Below are 15849 nucleotides of genomic sequence, written 5' to 3' on the forward strand. Positions count from 1 at the left end.
TCTTGTGAATAGCAAACTCAAAATTTGTGAGTGTTTTCTATAGGGCAGGGCATCTCTAACCAACATCTCCAATCTCATTGATTGGACTCCAGGTTAGCTGACTCCTGACTCCAATTAGCTTTTGGAGAAGTCAGCCTAGGGGTTCACATACTTTTTCAACTTACACTGTGTTTAAATGATGTATTCAATATAGACAAGAAAGATACAATAATGTGTGTGTTATTAGTTCAAGCACACTGCGTTTGTCCATTGTTGTGACTTAGATCAAGATCAGATCAAATTTTATTATCAAAATTTATGCAGAAATTCAGGTAATTCCAAAGTTCCCATACTTTTTCTTGCCACTGTATCCATTGTTTCCTAAATAATATAACTTATAAATGCCTTATGAGCTTAGTACAACTGTCACACTCCATAAGAACTCAAAATATAAGCTTGTTTTTGTCCAATGTTTGTAAACATTGTAAATGTAAACGACACTGTATAGCCTCATAACATGTTTAAATCAATAATTTTTATATCATGGATGGTCAGTCCTGGCATCCACAGCTCTGTCTATTAATCTGAAAGTGGTTGCATTTCTCCAGGCCCATCCCTCAGCTTTTTACCAAAACAGAGGCGGGGCGACCGTTTTGTTACTGTTTCATCTGTGGATTTGCCCTTTAAACAGCTGCATATTATCAAGATATCAAAGTGTCACCAACAAAAAGTTAAACAATAGGCCTATAGCAAATGCAGCATATTGCATTCATTTTTTACTAGTAAATAGCAATTTTCATTACTGCTCAAAGCATGCCAATCCAAGAGCGCAGCATTTATTTTTCAACTCAAATCAATGAGCCCAATCAGTCCTCCATGACTACAAAATCCTAGACAACAGAGTAGGGCTGGCTAATAAGTCCTTTGTTTTTGGGTTATGCTCAGGTAAAACAATTTGTCTAATCTATACTTCCATATTTCCAAGTCCTATTCTTGAAGATCAAGGGGGGTAACATTTATTGGAATGACTGGAATTCTGATAGACTGGTTTTTAATGTAAAGATATAATTTATAACTTAATCGTATTATTGTATGTAGTAGAAGGTGATTGGTTAGAAGCCTACATAACCAACCCATAAAGTAAAATGTAACATCCATATAGCTATGTAAACTTTAACATTGATTTATCCTGCAATAGATGTCATTCAATTGGTAACATACATTTTTGTCTTCTTCTAATACCTCTTAAGGGGAAAGTAATCTAAAAGTAACCAGATTGTTACTAAATTTGGGTAATCCACAAGTTACGTTACTGATTACAATTTTGGACAGGTAAGTAGTAACGGCAACAGATTACATTTAAAAAGTAACTTACCCAACCTCGGTTCTATGATTTATCCTGCAATAGATGTCGTTCAATTGGTAACATACATTTTTGTCTTCTTCTAATACCTCTTAAGGGGAAAGTAATCTAAAAGTAACCAGATTGTTACTAAATTTGGGTAATCCACAAGTTACGTTACTGATTACAATTTTGGACAGGTAAGTAGTAACGGCAACAGATTACATTTAAAAAGTAACTTACCCAACCCCGGTTCTATGCATTCCTGCTTAGTGTTCTAAACATTGTGCCCCATTGCACTGGGTATGTGCAAGTGTAAAATAGATGAGCATGAAAAAATGTGTTGCAAAAACCAGTCGGACAGAACAGTTTAACTTGTCTTTATTTACTAATTTATTTAATTCTTCAATGTCATTAAATTGTACAACAACGTAACAGAGCAGAAAAAAACATTACCATGCAATCATGGCATCAGTTACCAGGTTTCCATCCAACCTTGATATGTGAGTAAAGTACGTTGGATAAAACATTTAATGACAGGCCTGATGGAAACAGCAACTTTGTCGGTAAACTTTTAAAATGTCGACAAAACAATATGCTAGACGTGGCATATTTTGTTTGTAAACGTAATTATGCGAGTAATGGCGGTGGAAATGCTTTATGCGCAAATTTTGATATAATAACCATCATATCTAAGTAAACTTGGAGTCATGCGATGAAATAAGTTATGATAAACTTCACAGGGCGGGGCTGTGCACAGTGATGAGCTTTGATGCTACTTTCCAATAAATGTTGAGGGTCTTATGAGGTGACATGATCTATGCTTGGCTGCCGTTTGATAAATACAAATAATCTTGCTCTTTTGACCATAATAATCTTATTATGTAGTAGGCTAAACCAACACTGTATCTGTGAGCTGTTAGCTGGAGCGCACGTGCCTAGGGCCACATTCGCTATATAACAAACATTTTTGTGACAAAACCATAAAGAGTTGAAAATTTGATGGAAACCCATTTCATTTGAAATTTTTATTTAGTACATGGGAATTTAACGACAAAAGTTATTTGTATGTGCACTATGTCATCAAGCACAGTCTTCTTTCTACCCACAACCAATCAATTGGATGGAAACATCTCTGGTGGAAAAATGCACATATTGTTTTCAGATTTTGTTTGAGCAGATTTAAGAATATTCACATGAAAAATCTGTCACCAATTCGATGGAAACCTAGCTACTGACAATAGAAAATAAAATATCAGATATTACAAAACAATATCATCTCCTCACTCTCCAACCCCTATTTGGATGCATGTGGCTGGGACAGAGAGCCAGGCCAATGCCAAGTAGATGAAAGACCTCCAGTGATTGGTCTTTTTGCAAGCAGCAGCTCCACCACTGGTGTTGGCACAGGATAGGAACAGAGTCATGCAGGCATGACGTGTGCGTTTGACAAACCTCCATTTTGCAAACAACAGGATAGACAGGACAGATCTAGAGACATGAGGAAATGTACAAAAAGTCATTAAGTCTGTTGCTTTCAAGTCTTTCCTTGTCCGCCAATACACATGTGGTTCTAGATTTCTTAAGCATAGAATGTCTTGTAAAGGTCACCATAGAGGTGCCCAAAGGCGATTGATGTGTTGAAAATCACAGGCAGTCTGACTCACCATTTCTTATTCCGAGGTTTCAGCTCCTCAGTAGCATTACGCAGAAAGATGTAGTTCTTTTTCTGAGGGTTGTAGTACTCGTGCCCCTGAGGTTTAACACAAAATGTATCAATTGAACTTATTCAAAATAATGCCTGGCCATTTTGAAGGAATAGAATGAGTCTTAAAATCAACCAATCATAACATGAGGTACGAGACGAAATGTTACCTTTGACCAGTCATAGCTAGAGGCGTAGGCAAAGATGTTGCCGTTGTTGTTGAACGAGCAAGCTGTGATTGGCTGGTCCAGCTGCTCCGAGGTCTTCAGCTTGGTACGGGCGTCTTTATCCCAGAAGCTGAAGCGACCGTCAGACCCAACAGTTGACAGTGTACCGTGGACAGGGTGGAAGGAGATGGCATTCACCTGTTTGATCAGAAACAGCAAGCTTTTTGCATTAAAAAACACCCCAACATCTTTCGCTTCCTACTGACTGTAGCCAAACTAATATGAAAGCGGGGTGGAGAGCACAAGCTGCACTCACAGCATAGATATCTTGTGGTGTGGTTGTGTTGGTTCCATTCGACCTGTGGCACTTGAAGGTGAAGTTATCCTTGGCTCTACAACACAAAAACACAGTGTGGCGAGTACGGTGCCCTGGGTGATAGCTAAGGTCTTTCTCACAGTTTGTAAGGAAAAGCACGTTTTGTGGCACTCACGGGTTAGGAGGGTTGATGTAGTGAATGGCGACCCGCCCTTCAATGCTCCCAAGAGCAAATCCAGCAGGCTTGTTCTGTTTGTCCTTAAAGATGGCTATGCAGCGGTGCTGATACAGGGAGACAGAAGAGGTGGTGTTAGGGTGTACATCACAGGCATTAACTACTCAATAATAACTGATAATTAATGGAAACTGCACACTGTGAAAAGGTGAGTGTAATATGTGCGAGGCAGAAAAAGTGTGTAGTAGACAGTCCTGTAAATGTATTGGTCTTTTTTTATTTAACCTTGATTTATCCAGGAAGACTTATTTTAGGGAGACCTGTAAGTCACCTGGTATGTGAAACCAGTCACCTGGTGTTTGAGTGGTGAGTCTATCCTCCTGAACTCGGACGGCTGGTTCTCAAGCTGATATACAATCAAGCCTCGCTCTGCCGATGCTACCACTGCCATGGGATACACCTGAAAACAACAGCAGCCAGCTCACCAATCAGCAGACAACACATGGTGTATAAAACCAGGACACAGCAGACTTTTATCTAAAATGTTTTGAACATTTAACTGCTGAACACAATTCAAAATCACTAGTCGGTCCTCGCTATTCAGTTATTACGGAAAACCACTTAAAGAATATTAAATCACTGGAGCTTTAGCACTAGGTCCTCACCACATCTGCACAGTAGCACCTCTCCGGCAGCTGCAGGGACATCATTGGGTTGGGCGAACGGGTGTCCCAGAACTACAAGAGCAAATTAAAACACAGGTGAGCAAATTAACCATTATAGTGAGTAAGATAATTACATTATTATCCCCACAGGGACATTTTGTTTGTGGCACTGTGTACTTTAAAACATATCATCAAGCATACAATGGACATAAATACAGACAATAAGTACAATGAGAATAGAAAAAGTGCAATTCATGTTTCATAATGATTCAACTGTACACAATATACACATCAGTACAACGTCAACATCAATGTCAACTGTAGGCCTTACCGTCATTCAGGAGCCTTACTGCCACTGGGATAAAGGACTGTTCATTTTATGCCCTGTATCACTACATAATAACTATGATATAAAATAGATAGTCATTTTGGAACAAGAATTGTTTCAAATCACAATACATTTTCTTACCTTCAGAGTTTTGTCCCAGCTACCTGTCATGATGCAGTTGTAGTTGGGGGCTTTGATCCAGTGGACTGTTCTGATAGGAGCATCATGCTAAGAGGAAACACAAATCAATACCACTTCTAATCTGATCTAGGTTCAACATAACTTCTCATAATGTAGTCAGGGGAAGCAATTCCCCTCAGTTGCACAAAGAGGTGATGAAACAACCAATTCAAAAATAACACTTAAAACAGTGTTCATAGCCTGAAATATTTACCTGTGCGATCTGTATTGCCTGGTTGCTGTTGAGATCCCACATTTTGGCAGTCTTATCACAAGATGCAGTGAAAACCTTGCTTCCATCCTGAGAGAGCATGGGAACGAATAAGTAAAGTTTCATTCAAGGACCTCATATGGTTCGTAAAGATATGTGATGTGATAGGGCCTACTTCGCTCCAGCAGACATCAAGGACTGGACCTGTGTGCATCTGCTGGGCTTTGGGGACTGTCTGCCCATTGTCCTGTACCTCCCAACACCTCACCTGGAAACATTTAAGAAAACAGTCATGTGTTACGAAGTGAATGGTTTTAGACTCATAACAAAAAGGCATAAGTCTGAAGTGAACACTTCAAGGGGAATTTAATGACTTGACTCACGTCATTGGCCCAGGACCCCCCTATCAAGAAGTTCCCTGGCATGGCAGGGGGACTAAACGCCAAGCAACTGATGCTGTCATCTGGGGGTGATGTTACTTCCACATCCTATATGAGATCACACATCATTCAAATTGAATTATACCTCTCAGAACAATTTCTAATAGTCAAATAGATGTATCGTTAAGCAGGTTACTGAAAGGGAATGCTATTTTTTTTAGCTAGTTACCTTCATTGGGTTGTGTGTGTCCGTGGTTGCCGCTCCGAATCCCCCTGCGCCAAACCCAGTGCTGGCCCCAAACAAGCTCATGACGTCGGATTGTCTTGAGCCAACACGCGGTTACTAATATGAAATGGTACACAATAAACAGCATTACAATAATGTGAAGTTATTCGATTAACCTTTACATGCATTAGTGATAGTATGCATAAATTATAATAATGAAAGAGGACAGTTAGCTATTGGACTTCAGTGGCTAGCTAAATGAATGGAGGTTGCTCACAAACCATCATGTTGTTCACTTAGCTAGCAATAGATCTGCACCCAAGCCTCATATCAAGCGCCACTGTGATACTAAACAGCTTACTTTTATCGCAGGGAAATGCAGTAGTTTCAAATGTGTACATATCGAGTTTGTTCACCTTTTTTTTACGTTGAAAAGAAGCTTGGTTAAAGAAAACGCAGCGCGGTGAGCAGAATAGGAAGTGCATTCACTGCACATGCGTCGGCAATTTAGGTTGCGTTCCAGGTAGTCTTCATTGCAGTCGCGCTGTTCAGATAATCACATCTCACTATGAAAAAATGTTTACATGTAAAACGTATTTTGATCTAAATCCTATGATTACCTAGAATGAATTTGTTCTAATTCCACCCGTTTTCATATAAAAACAAGTTTTGCTCCCTTTCAATGATAAGTTGCAGTATAAACATTTCTCTGGGTGTCAATAAATCAATAAGGCAACCGACAACAAACTGTCTTAAATAAAAGTGATGGGAGAATGTTAAATATTTTATTTTCGTAAAAATCAGGTTTAAAACAATTTGAAAGAGACTTTGTATATGCTTTCTGAACAAATCCGGAGTATCTTTGATACCATGTGAATACCTTGTAAGATTCTTGTTTGCTATTTGAAATCAACAACCTTCTTAATACCAGGTGACCACGCAGAAGAATGTGTTTCCTAAGTGTAGAGGAACGGAAGTCAAAGTTAAAATCTTGTAATTGCCATAAAAGCACACACACACACACACACACACACACACACACACACACACACACACACACACACACACACACACACACACACACACACACACAATAAATAGATGTCATTGTGGTTTGTCCCACATATTCTGTAGTCTCAGTTTGAAAGTAATTCATGTACTCTTACTAGAGGACACCCAGCTATTTCCACCCACTGACAGTCTGCTATGATAGCATTCAGATCTCAGATAAGCCTGTAAAAGTAGTAGAGGAGGGTATACAAGCTGAAAAACGGACTCTCCATAACCCTTTCACAATATCCTGCTGAAACTCTACTGGCTTGAAGCAAGCACAGTTCATGCAGCTATGGTGGATGCGTAACCAGGCCCGTACAGTATGGCTCAGCAGTGCAAAAGGGTACATACATGATACTGAAACCTAGCTCTTGGAATGCATCTTTAAAATGTTTGTTTACACACCACTATGCTTCAACCAAAGGAAAGCCAATATCAATTACTTTGTCATAACAGCTTTGTCTTTATGATCCGATATGTGGGCTAAATACGATTGAAGAAATGTGGGAAGAAGACTCATTTGGAGGGAATAGAGAAGCTCTGAAAGAATCTGCCACAGCTGAGAAAACAGAAAACTGGGGGTTTGCCTGCAAAACCTATGCATCTGCGCACTGCTCCTTATGACCTGCAAGACCTTCGCGCCTCAGAGCTTGTAGCTTTTTTCTCTCACACCCTGGGCATATAATGCAGCGACAACAACAAACCCTCTCAGACTCCAAACAAAAGTCCAGTTATCAAGGGCATCCAAAGCTCCGGCGGGTCAGAGAGGGAGAAGCCAGGGTTGGGTTGGCCTTAGTTGGCTTTGGCACGAAGCTGTGCCCTCTTGCCCGTGACAGCCTGGAAGCCAGTCTTGATGCTGGCCACGGAGCAGCGTGAGTGGCAGGTCTCACACTGGAGGAAGTAGAGACGGGTGTCCTTTTGTAGGATGGTGTCAGGGGAGCGACACGTGTGACACGTCACATATTCTTCTGCAAGTCAAACACAAAGCCAAGATGAGGCACGCAAATATGTCTATAGTAGCTACAAGTGAAGGATAACTAAATTATATGCCTCTACAACTATTCTTTACACATTTTGCTCTAGGTCACCAAAATACCAATGTAATATGGATTCCTGTATATTCCTACTTACTAATATATCTTCTCAAGACATTTTCAATCTGTTTCTGTTGAAATCTTCCTTTGATCACAAGCTGATTATTTCCATCTATGGAGCCACTGCAAAGAAAATAAATGTAATAGTCATTCATAAAAACAGGACTTAATAACAGATGTCTGGATATTAAGAATTCTACTGCAAAATCTGCAATAACAATAATACTAGGTCACTTTACCTTGTCCCCAGCTCAGCCAACAAAAATGCTAGAAGATGTTTTGGCTGACGATGCAACCTACAGAGAATAAATGACAGTTAAATGCACAGTCAAATGTACTACTAAGCAACACTACCGTAACTAAGAAACACTACCACACTTCAATCATCATATACTGTAGCTCTCCTGTAGGATGTAGAAACTCAAGTCCCTAAAGTCTGTAGAATGTATGAAGTAGACATGTTTGACTCACAGTTTACAGATATCAGTGAAGTTGACAAACGAGGTCTTCTTGGTGCCCACTCGGACCACCTGAGGAGGCTTCATAACAAACTTTCTCTTCTCTCCGGCCACCATGTCAGGGTTCTTCTCCCGCATGATGTTGAAGACACGGCTCAGCAGCTGAGGAGGACATCACAATATGATCATCAGACTCTCTCAAACTGGCGCAACTAGAATTGAAGGCACCAAGAGCCTGAGGCTGGCGCATGCCTTGAATCAATATAACCAAATGCCCTTTGCAATATTATTTAAAATAATCTGAACTGAATTGAAGTAAGTAGGCCTACCTCGTCATATGTGTAGTCTCTGTCTGTCCCTAACCACGCCGTACCAGACTGGGAGCTGAATGAGATGCCATCATTGTTTTTCCCCTCATCGTCCTCGGGAGCTCAAGCAAAAACACCACATGATCATGTTTTAACGGATACAATTACACTCATTGAAAGGAAAGTATAAGACAGATATCAGCATTCAATAATAATAATATTAATAATAGATTTAATTTGTATAGCGCATTTCATTACCCAAGAATCTCAACAACGCTCAAGACAATGTCAGTCACTTAAGTGAATAATTACTACAAGGTCAAATGCCATCCCATACTATCGTCCTTCTCAAGTATCTCTCCTTCCTCCTGGAAGTCAACCTTCTTGGACTTTTTTTTCTTTGCAGGCAACTGAAGATCCAGGTCGTCCTCTTCCGCTGCCTCGCTCTGCTCTCCTTCAATTTTCAGCTCCTGTTTTTAATAGATTGGGAGAACCTGTCAGCAAAACTTAATTAGATGTGACAAGACTAGGGTTGCAAAGGGTCGGAAACTTTCAGGTAAATTTCCAGAATTTTCCCGGACATTTGCCATGGGAAGTTAAGCCCGGGAATTTAGCTTAAATTCATCAAAAAAGTTAGCTGATAACAGTGAACCTTTTTTGTGGGATACACATAAGGCAATTCTAGGTCTTGTGGCATATTTTGGTTAAACTATCCCCAATTCAATGAAATTGCAACCCTCTGCATGCACAGTGCATTCTTCTATCACATGTATAGCTGATTCTCAAGATCTTGCACACTAATGAGATGCTATTGAGCCCTCACATGTACAACTGATTCTCAAGATCTTGCACACTAATGAGATGCTATTGAGCCCACACTACTACACTATCTGAGCCAAGGACTACATGCTTTCTGGTAAGTTTTGATTACAATACTGGGTGGGGTGGATATATTTTATATGACATACATTCTTTTTTGTTAACTAGTAAATAGTAGCCTACAGCAAAGTGTGTTTAAATCATTTCTAACTTGTTAACAATTTCTGCTAGTTAGTTTTTTCTACCATGTGGGTTTTAGCTTGCTTGAGCCTGCTAACTGAGGAGTGTTAATTCACCTGTTTCCATACATGTTTCATTTTAAAACATTTATCTTACAAAGGAGTTTTTTTTAAATCTTACTGCTTAACTATTTATCTGTAAATGGAATTGTAATAAAATAAAAAAAATGCATTATTAAAAAATGGAATGAATATGGCACCACAACAAACCTGCCAAGAGAGGGCCGCCCACCAAAACTCACGGACCAGGCAAGGAGGGCATAAATCAGAGAGGCAACAAAGAGACCAAAGATAACCCTGAAGGAGTTGCAAAGCTCCACTGCGGAGATTAGAGTATATGTCCATAGGACCATTCTAAGCTATAAACTCCACAGAGCTGGGCTTTACGGAAGAGTGGCCAGAAAAAAAGCTATTGCTTAAAGAAAAAAATAAGCAAACACGCTTGGTGTTCGCCAAAAGGCATGTGGGAGACTCCCCAAACATATGGAAGAAGGTACTCTAGTCAGATGAGACCAAAATTTTGCTTTTTTGCCATCAAGGAAAATGCTATGTCTGGCGCAAACCCAACACCTCACATCACCCCGAGAACAACATCCCCACAGTGAAGCATGGTGGTGGCAGCATCATGCTGTGGGGATGTTTTTCATTGGCAGGAACTGGGAAACTGGTCAGAATTGAAGGAATGATGGATGGCGCTAAATACAGGGAAATTCTTGAGGGAAACCTGTTTCAGTCTTCCAGAGATTTGATACTGGGATGGAGGTTCACCTTCCAGTAGGACAATGACTGCTAAAGCAACACTTGAGTGGTTTAAGGGGAAACATTTAAATGTCTTGGAATGGCCTAGTGAAAGCCCAGACCTCAATCCAATTGAGAATCTGTGGTATGACTTAAATATTGCTGTACACCAGCGGAACCCATCCAACTTGAAGGAGCTGGAGCAGTTTTGCCTTGAAGAATGGGCAAAAATCCCAGTGGCTAGATGTGCCAAGTTTATAGAAACATACCCCAAGAGACTTGCAGCTGTAATTTCTGCAAAAGGTGGCTCTACAAAGTATTGCCTTTGGGGGGGTGAATAGTTATGCATGCTCAAGTTTTCCGTTTTTTTGTCTTATTTCTTGTTTGTTTCACAATAAAAAATATTTAGCATCTTCAAAGTGGTAGGCATGTTGTGTAAATCAAATGATACAAACCCCCCCAAAAAATATATTTTAATTCCAGGTTGTAAGGCAACAAAATAGGAAAAATGCCAAGGGGGGATGAATACTTTCGCAAGCCACTGTATCTCATCAGCCACCTGGTGGAAGGGACTTTGTGGATCTGAGGCTCTTTCCCCTGTTGCCTTCATCATCCTTCAAATCCCACCAACATCAGCCGCCTCAGAGCGCAACTGGTCCTTGTTTGGGAACACACACACCAAAGCACTTAACAGGCTGACCAAAACAAGGGTTGAAAAATTGGTGGCCACCCGGGCAAATTTGATGCTTTTTGAGCCTGACAACGAGCCATCCTCAACAAGGTTGGAAAGTGACAGTGAAGATGAGGCCTCAGAGTCTGATGTTCAAGAGGTGGACATTGAGGAGGTCCAGGAAGAAGACATGGAAGCCTGAGAGGAAGACAACCAAATCTTTAGTTTCTAGACTATCATTTTACAGATGTTTGTTTAAAACGTTTTTGGGCGATGCGATGGATCATTGGGGATTATTCAATATTCCCTTTCTTTTGTTGTTCAGTGAAATCATCCCATGTGAAGAGTCAACTCATTTAATTAAAGTTAAATTAGTAACTAAATAGTTTTTTTTATTTCTATTGGAAGGATTTAATCGTTTGCAATTATTTATACTTATAATAAGTTAAAATGTTTAGGTTTCTGTCTCCATATGATATGGTAAATATATCCAATGCAAAAAACATCTACATTTAAATGGTATTAATATTAATTTGCATATATTTCCCTTAATTCCTATATATTCCCGTTAATTCACATATATTCCCACGGAAAGTTTCCACCTCTGAATATTCCCCAAAATGTGCAACCTTAGACAAGACTCAGCTCAAAGTAGAGATTCAGAAATAAATGTGGCGCAACAAAGCCTTGGAAATAAACACAAGGCAGTTAACTTCAATATCACGTCAATATGGCTCCCATAGACATGGCTCCACTCCAGGTACACACACAGCGTAAATTACAGTGCATTCGGAAAGTATTTAGACCCCTTGACTTTTTCCACATTTTGTTACGTTACAGTCTTATTCTAAAATTGATTAAATTGTTTTTTTCCCCTCATCAATCTACACACAATACCCCATAATGAAAAATATATATTTTTTAATTTTTTGGGGGGAATGTATAAAAAAATTACAAATAATATCACATTTACATAAGTATTCAGACCCTTTACTCAGTAGTTTGTTGAAGCACCTTTGGCAGCGATTACAGGCTCATATGACGCTACAAGCTTGGCACACCTGTATTTGGGGAGTATCTCCCATTCTTCTCTGCAGATCCTCTCAAGCTTTGTCAGGTTGGATGGGGAGCGTCGCTGCACAGCTATTTTCAGGTCTCTCCAGAGATGTTCGTTGGGTTCAAGTCCGGGCTCTGGCTGTGCCACTCAAGGACATTTAGAGACTTGTCCTAAAGCCGCTACTGTGTTGTCTTGGCTGTGTGCTTAGGGTCGTTTTCTTGTTGGAAGGTGAACCTTCGCCTCAGTCTGAGGTCCTGTGCGCTCTGGAGCAGGTTTTCATCAAGGATCTCTCAGTACTTTGCTCTGTTCATCTTTCCCTCAATCCTGACTAGTCTCCCAGTCCCTGCCGCAGAAAAACATTCCCACAGCATGATACTGCCACCTCCATTCTTCACCGTAGGGATGGTGCCAGGTTTCCTCCAGACGTGACGCTTGGCATTCAGGCCAAAAAGTTCCATCTTGGTTTCATCAGACCAGAAAATCTTGTTTCTCATGGTCTGAGTCCTTTAGGTCCTTTTGGCAAACTCCCAAGCGGGCTGTGAGGAGTGGCTTCCGTCTGGCCACTACCATAAAGGCCTGATTGGTGGAGTGCTGCAGAGATGGTTGTTCTTCTGGAATGTTTTCCCATCTCCACAGAGGAACTCTGGAGCTCCGTCAGAGTGACCATCGGGTTCTTAGTCACCTCCCTGACCAAGGCCATTCTCCCACGATTGCCCAAGTTTAGTTGGGCGGCCAACTCTAGGAAGAGTCTTGATGGTTCCAAACTTCTTCCATTTAAGAATTATGGAGGCCACTGTGTTCTTGGGGACCTTCAATGCTGCAGAAATGTTTTGGTACCCTACCCCTGATCTGTGCCTCGACACAATCCTGTCTCGGAGCTTTCCAGACAATTCCTTTGACCTCATGGCTTGGTTTTCGCTCTGACATGCCCTGTCAACTGTGGGACCTTATATAGACAGGTGTGTGCCTTTCCAAATCATGTCCAATCAATTGAATTTACCCCAGGTGGACTCCAAGTTATTGAAACATCTCAAGGTTGATCAATGGAAACAGGATGCACCTAAGCTCAATATCGAGTCTCATACCAAAGGGTCTGAATACTTATGTAAATAAGGTATTTCTATTTTATTTTATACATATTCAAACATTTCTTAAAACCTGTTTTCGCTTTGTCATTATGGGGTATTGTTTGTAGATTGATGAGGGGAAAAAAATATTTAATCAATTTTATAGTAAGGCTGTAACGTAAACAAAATGTGGAAAAAAGAATGGGGTCTGAATACTTTCCGAATGCACAGTATATATCATACCTTTATCCCCTCCTCAATGTCATTATCAAACACTTTCTTGGGCTTCTTCTTCTTTTTCTTCTGGTTGAAAAAGTTCAGGTCATCAAGATCGTCGGATTGCTCTAAAGATTTGAACAAACACTTCTGATATTGGTCTTAGTGCGTTACTCTTCCGTTCCAGTCATGACAGATTAGTGGTCTAGAAGAGCAGGAATTCACTACCGGGACATTACATTTCCTCTGTTCCTTGTTTCCTCTCCTCACTTCCATCTGACATTTTGAGTAGGAAGTGAGTGAAGGATGGAAGGAGAGGACCAAAGAATTTGAGGAAAGACCTTGGAGATCTTTGTCTGGTGTGAGCCTTCCTACCTTTCTTCCTTCCCTCGTCCTCGTCCAGGTCGAACTCTCTGTCCTCCCCACCGTCAGGTTCCACCTCCTTGGCCTCTACCTGCTGTGTGTCCTCTGCCACTCCGTCTCCACTTTCTTCTTCCAGCATGAAAGGCTTCTTTTTCTTCTTCTTCTTCTTGGTCATGTTGGGGTCGAATATCATCTGATGGGAGAATTAGACCATGATGATTAGCTTAGACCCAGTGTGATTGAAGAAAAATAGCTGTATGTTGATACATTACATTATATTTCCAGTTTAAGACTAGTTCTGGTACAATGTGTACAAACATTGACATACACACACAGCTAACATAAGTTTCCCAATTCTAAATAATGATTAGCTTTAATAACTACAGGAATATACTTGCAGCTAGCTACCTAGCATAGCTGACATTTGGTCACTAAATTTAGTATGTGATTCATTTTTTTTATTAGTTAGTTATCCCACTAGCCAAGCGTTCAACATGTGTGAGTGGTCTGCTGTCTGATATACTGGTGGGAAAGGCTTGTACTGTAGGCTGAGGCCAAAGTCATTCAACAACGATCGCCACTAACGTTAACGTTACTGGCTTATCTTCTTCTACCCGACCAATACTGATAATAGTATATACACCATGATAAAAAAGTGATAGCTTACTTCGTCTCCTGACATGTTTGCGAAAGAACAAGAACGATCTAGGAAGTTTTTTTATCCCCCGATCAGTCTCAATTCAACCTGCCGACACTTCTTGCATCAGCGGTAGATTACCAATGCGCAATCGTGGACTAACGTAATGAGGTCGATATTCAGGGTTGCCAGGTTCAGTTTAGATTTCTAGCTGAATGATCATACAAATAACCCACTCAAAACGCCTGAATACTAGCCCAACAATTTTTTTTACACAGCAAGTGCTGATTTGCCACATTTATACAATAAACCTTTTCCCATAACGTTATCGAGCCAATTAAGAAGGAATATCAACATAACTTGTAACAACGCTAGAATCAAAATTCGGTTTTCATCAAAATAATAATTAGATCTATGATTATAAAGGAATTTGAATATGTCTTAAGATAAAAGATAATTCACCCTTATTAAACTCGCCAGATCATTTTCCATCAATTGATGTCGATTTAACTCGTGTGACTGCTATGATTAATAATGATTAAGCAATATGGCACAAGGGGGTATGGTATATAGCCAATATACCACAGCTAATGGCTGTTCTTAAGCATGAGGCAAAGGGATACAGCCATTAGCCGTGGTATTTTGGCAAATACCAAAAACCCTTGGGGTACCTTATTGCTATTATAAACTGGTTACCAACATCATTAGAACAGTAACAATAAATGTTTTGTCATACCCATGGTATGCAGTCTGATATACCACAAACGTCTGATATACCACGGCTTGAACAACCTAGTTTATAATTGTAAAGAAATCCCTTTTGATAGATACACCCGACAGGAGAGTTTGAGTGATAAAAGTTGGACAGAGGATTTCGAAATCTCTGAGCAAGAAACACTTGGATGAACTTAAAAAAACGAATGTTGGGCTATTTTCTGGCAATTGTGACTTTTTATGTGCCAGATGTTAAGACTACAAACAGTTATAATGGCCCATTTGCGAGAGATTGACTTGTCATTTCAATAGGCATAGGCTACAGACTAAAAGCTGGGTTTATGATTGCAATTCGACTTTGCCATGGTTTGCTTAGCTAGATGGAGCCTAAAGCCCCTGATAGGCCTACGTCTAATTTCAGATAGCTTACAGTAGCCTAGGCAAGATGTAGGCAAGATGTAAACTGAACGATTTAGCAACTTGATTAGTTCAAATTGACAGACTTATTTATTCAACATGAATAGCAAGGAGATTTCATGAAGTGCTTGTGTTTCCAATAGCCTGCTGAACTAGGCTACTGAGGATGGGGTCGTAATTTCCATCACTGAATTAAATATTAATAATGTGTTGGCTATATGAACTTAATATTCTACAACAATAGTCAACAACAGCCAGTGTATTTTTTTAACCTGTAGCCTAATCTGACTGATTGTTACCATCAATCTAATGTGTTCTAACTGTC

The 15849-nt window shown here is 40.1% G+C and overlaps 2 protein-coding genes across 3 annotated transcripts; both read right to left on the reverse strand.

The window, feature by feature from the left end:
- Positions 1-1686: 1686 nt before the first annotated feature.
- LOC120058976 (mRNA export factor-like) lies at positions 1687-6218 on the reverse strand. 2 transcript variants are annotated; one of them, XM_039007731.1, is made up of 13 exons: positions 6091-6218; positions 5678-5791; positions 5452-5556; positions 5244-5336; positions 5072-5158; positions 4819-4905; positions 4350-4421; positions 4016-4144; positions 3685-3791; positions 3510-3585; positions 3197-3391; positions 2989-3074; positions 1687-2812 (listed from the first exon to the last, which is right to left on the reverse strand). In XM_039007731.1, coding segments are annotated over exons 2-13 (1119 nt in total). In that variant the 5' UTR covers positions 5759-5791; positions 6091-6218; the 3' UTR covers positions 1687-2811. The 2 variants fall into 2 exon arrangements, with proteins under 2 accessions (XP_038863659.1, XP_038863660.1); XM_039007732.1 differs by lacking the exon at positions 1687-2812 and having other exon boundaries at positions 2985-3074; positions 4037-4144; positions 6091-6216.
- A 206-nt stretch (positions 6219-6424) lies between these two features.
- LOC120059467 (eukaryotic translation initiation factor 2 subunit 2-like) lies at positions 6425-14531 on the reverse strand. Its single transcript, XM_039008538.1, has 9 exons — positions 14424-14531; positions 13769-13949; positions 13421-13521; positions 8925-9057; positions 8609-8709; positions 8293-8441; positions 8061-8117; positions 7859-7944; positions 6425-7695 (listed from the first exon to the last, which is right to left on the reverse strand). Exons 1-9 carry the CDS (start codon positions 14436-14438, stop codon positions 7520-7522), a joined length of 999 nt encoding a protein of 332 aa, XP_038864466.1. The 5' UTR covers positions 14439-14531; the 3' UTR covers positions 6425-7519.
- Between the last annotated feature and the right edge of the window lie 1318 nt (positions 14532-15849).

This window comes from Salvelinus namaycush, chromosome 14 (assembly GCF_016432855.1).
Source record: "Salvelinus namaycush isolate Seneca chromosome 14, SaNama_1.0, whole genome shotgun sequence".
In the NCBI taxonomy this organism is placed as follows: Eukaryota; Metazoa; Chordata; class Actinopteri; order Salmoniformes; family Salmonidae; genus Salvelinus; species Salvelinus namaycush.

What these genes read in the sequence shown, in the direction of transcription:
- LOC120058976 (XM_039007731.1), bottom strand. Translation starts at nt 5,758, where the DNA reads ATGAGCTTGTTTGGGGCCAGCACTGGGTTTGGCGCAGGGGGATTCGGA. An exon ending in GCTGGGACAAAACTCTGAAG is followed by an intron (nt 4,422 to 4,818) that starts GTAAGAAAATGT and finishes TTGCTCTTGTAG; the next exon opens with TTCTGGGACACCCGTTCGCC. An exon ending in TGACTGGTTTCACATACCAG is followed by an intron (nt 3,792 to 4,015) that starts GTGACTTACAGG and finishes TCCCTGTATCAG; the next exon opens with CACCGCTGCATAGCCATCTT.
- LOC120059467 (XM_039008538.1), bottom strand. An exon ending in GGACGAGGGAAGGAAGAAAG is followed by an intron (nt 13,522 to 13,768) that starts GTAGGAAGGCTC and finishes TCAAATCTTTAG; the next exon opens with AGCAATCCGACGATCTTGAT. An exon ending in GAGACTACACATATGACGAG is followed by an intron (nt 8,442 to 8,608) that starts GTAGGCCTACTT and finishes TGTCCTCCTCAG; the next exon opens with CTGCTGAGCCGTGTCTTCAA.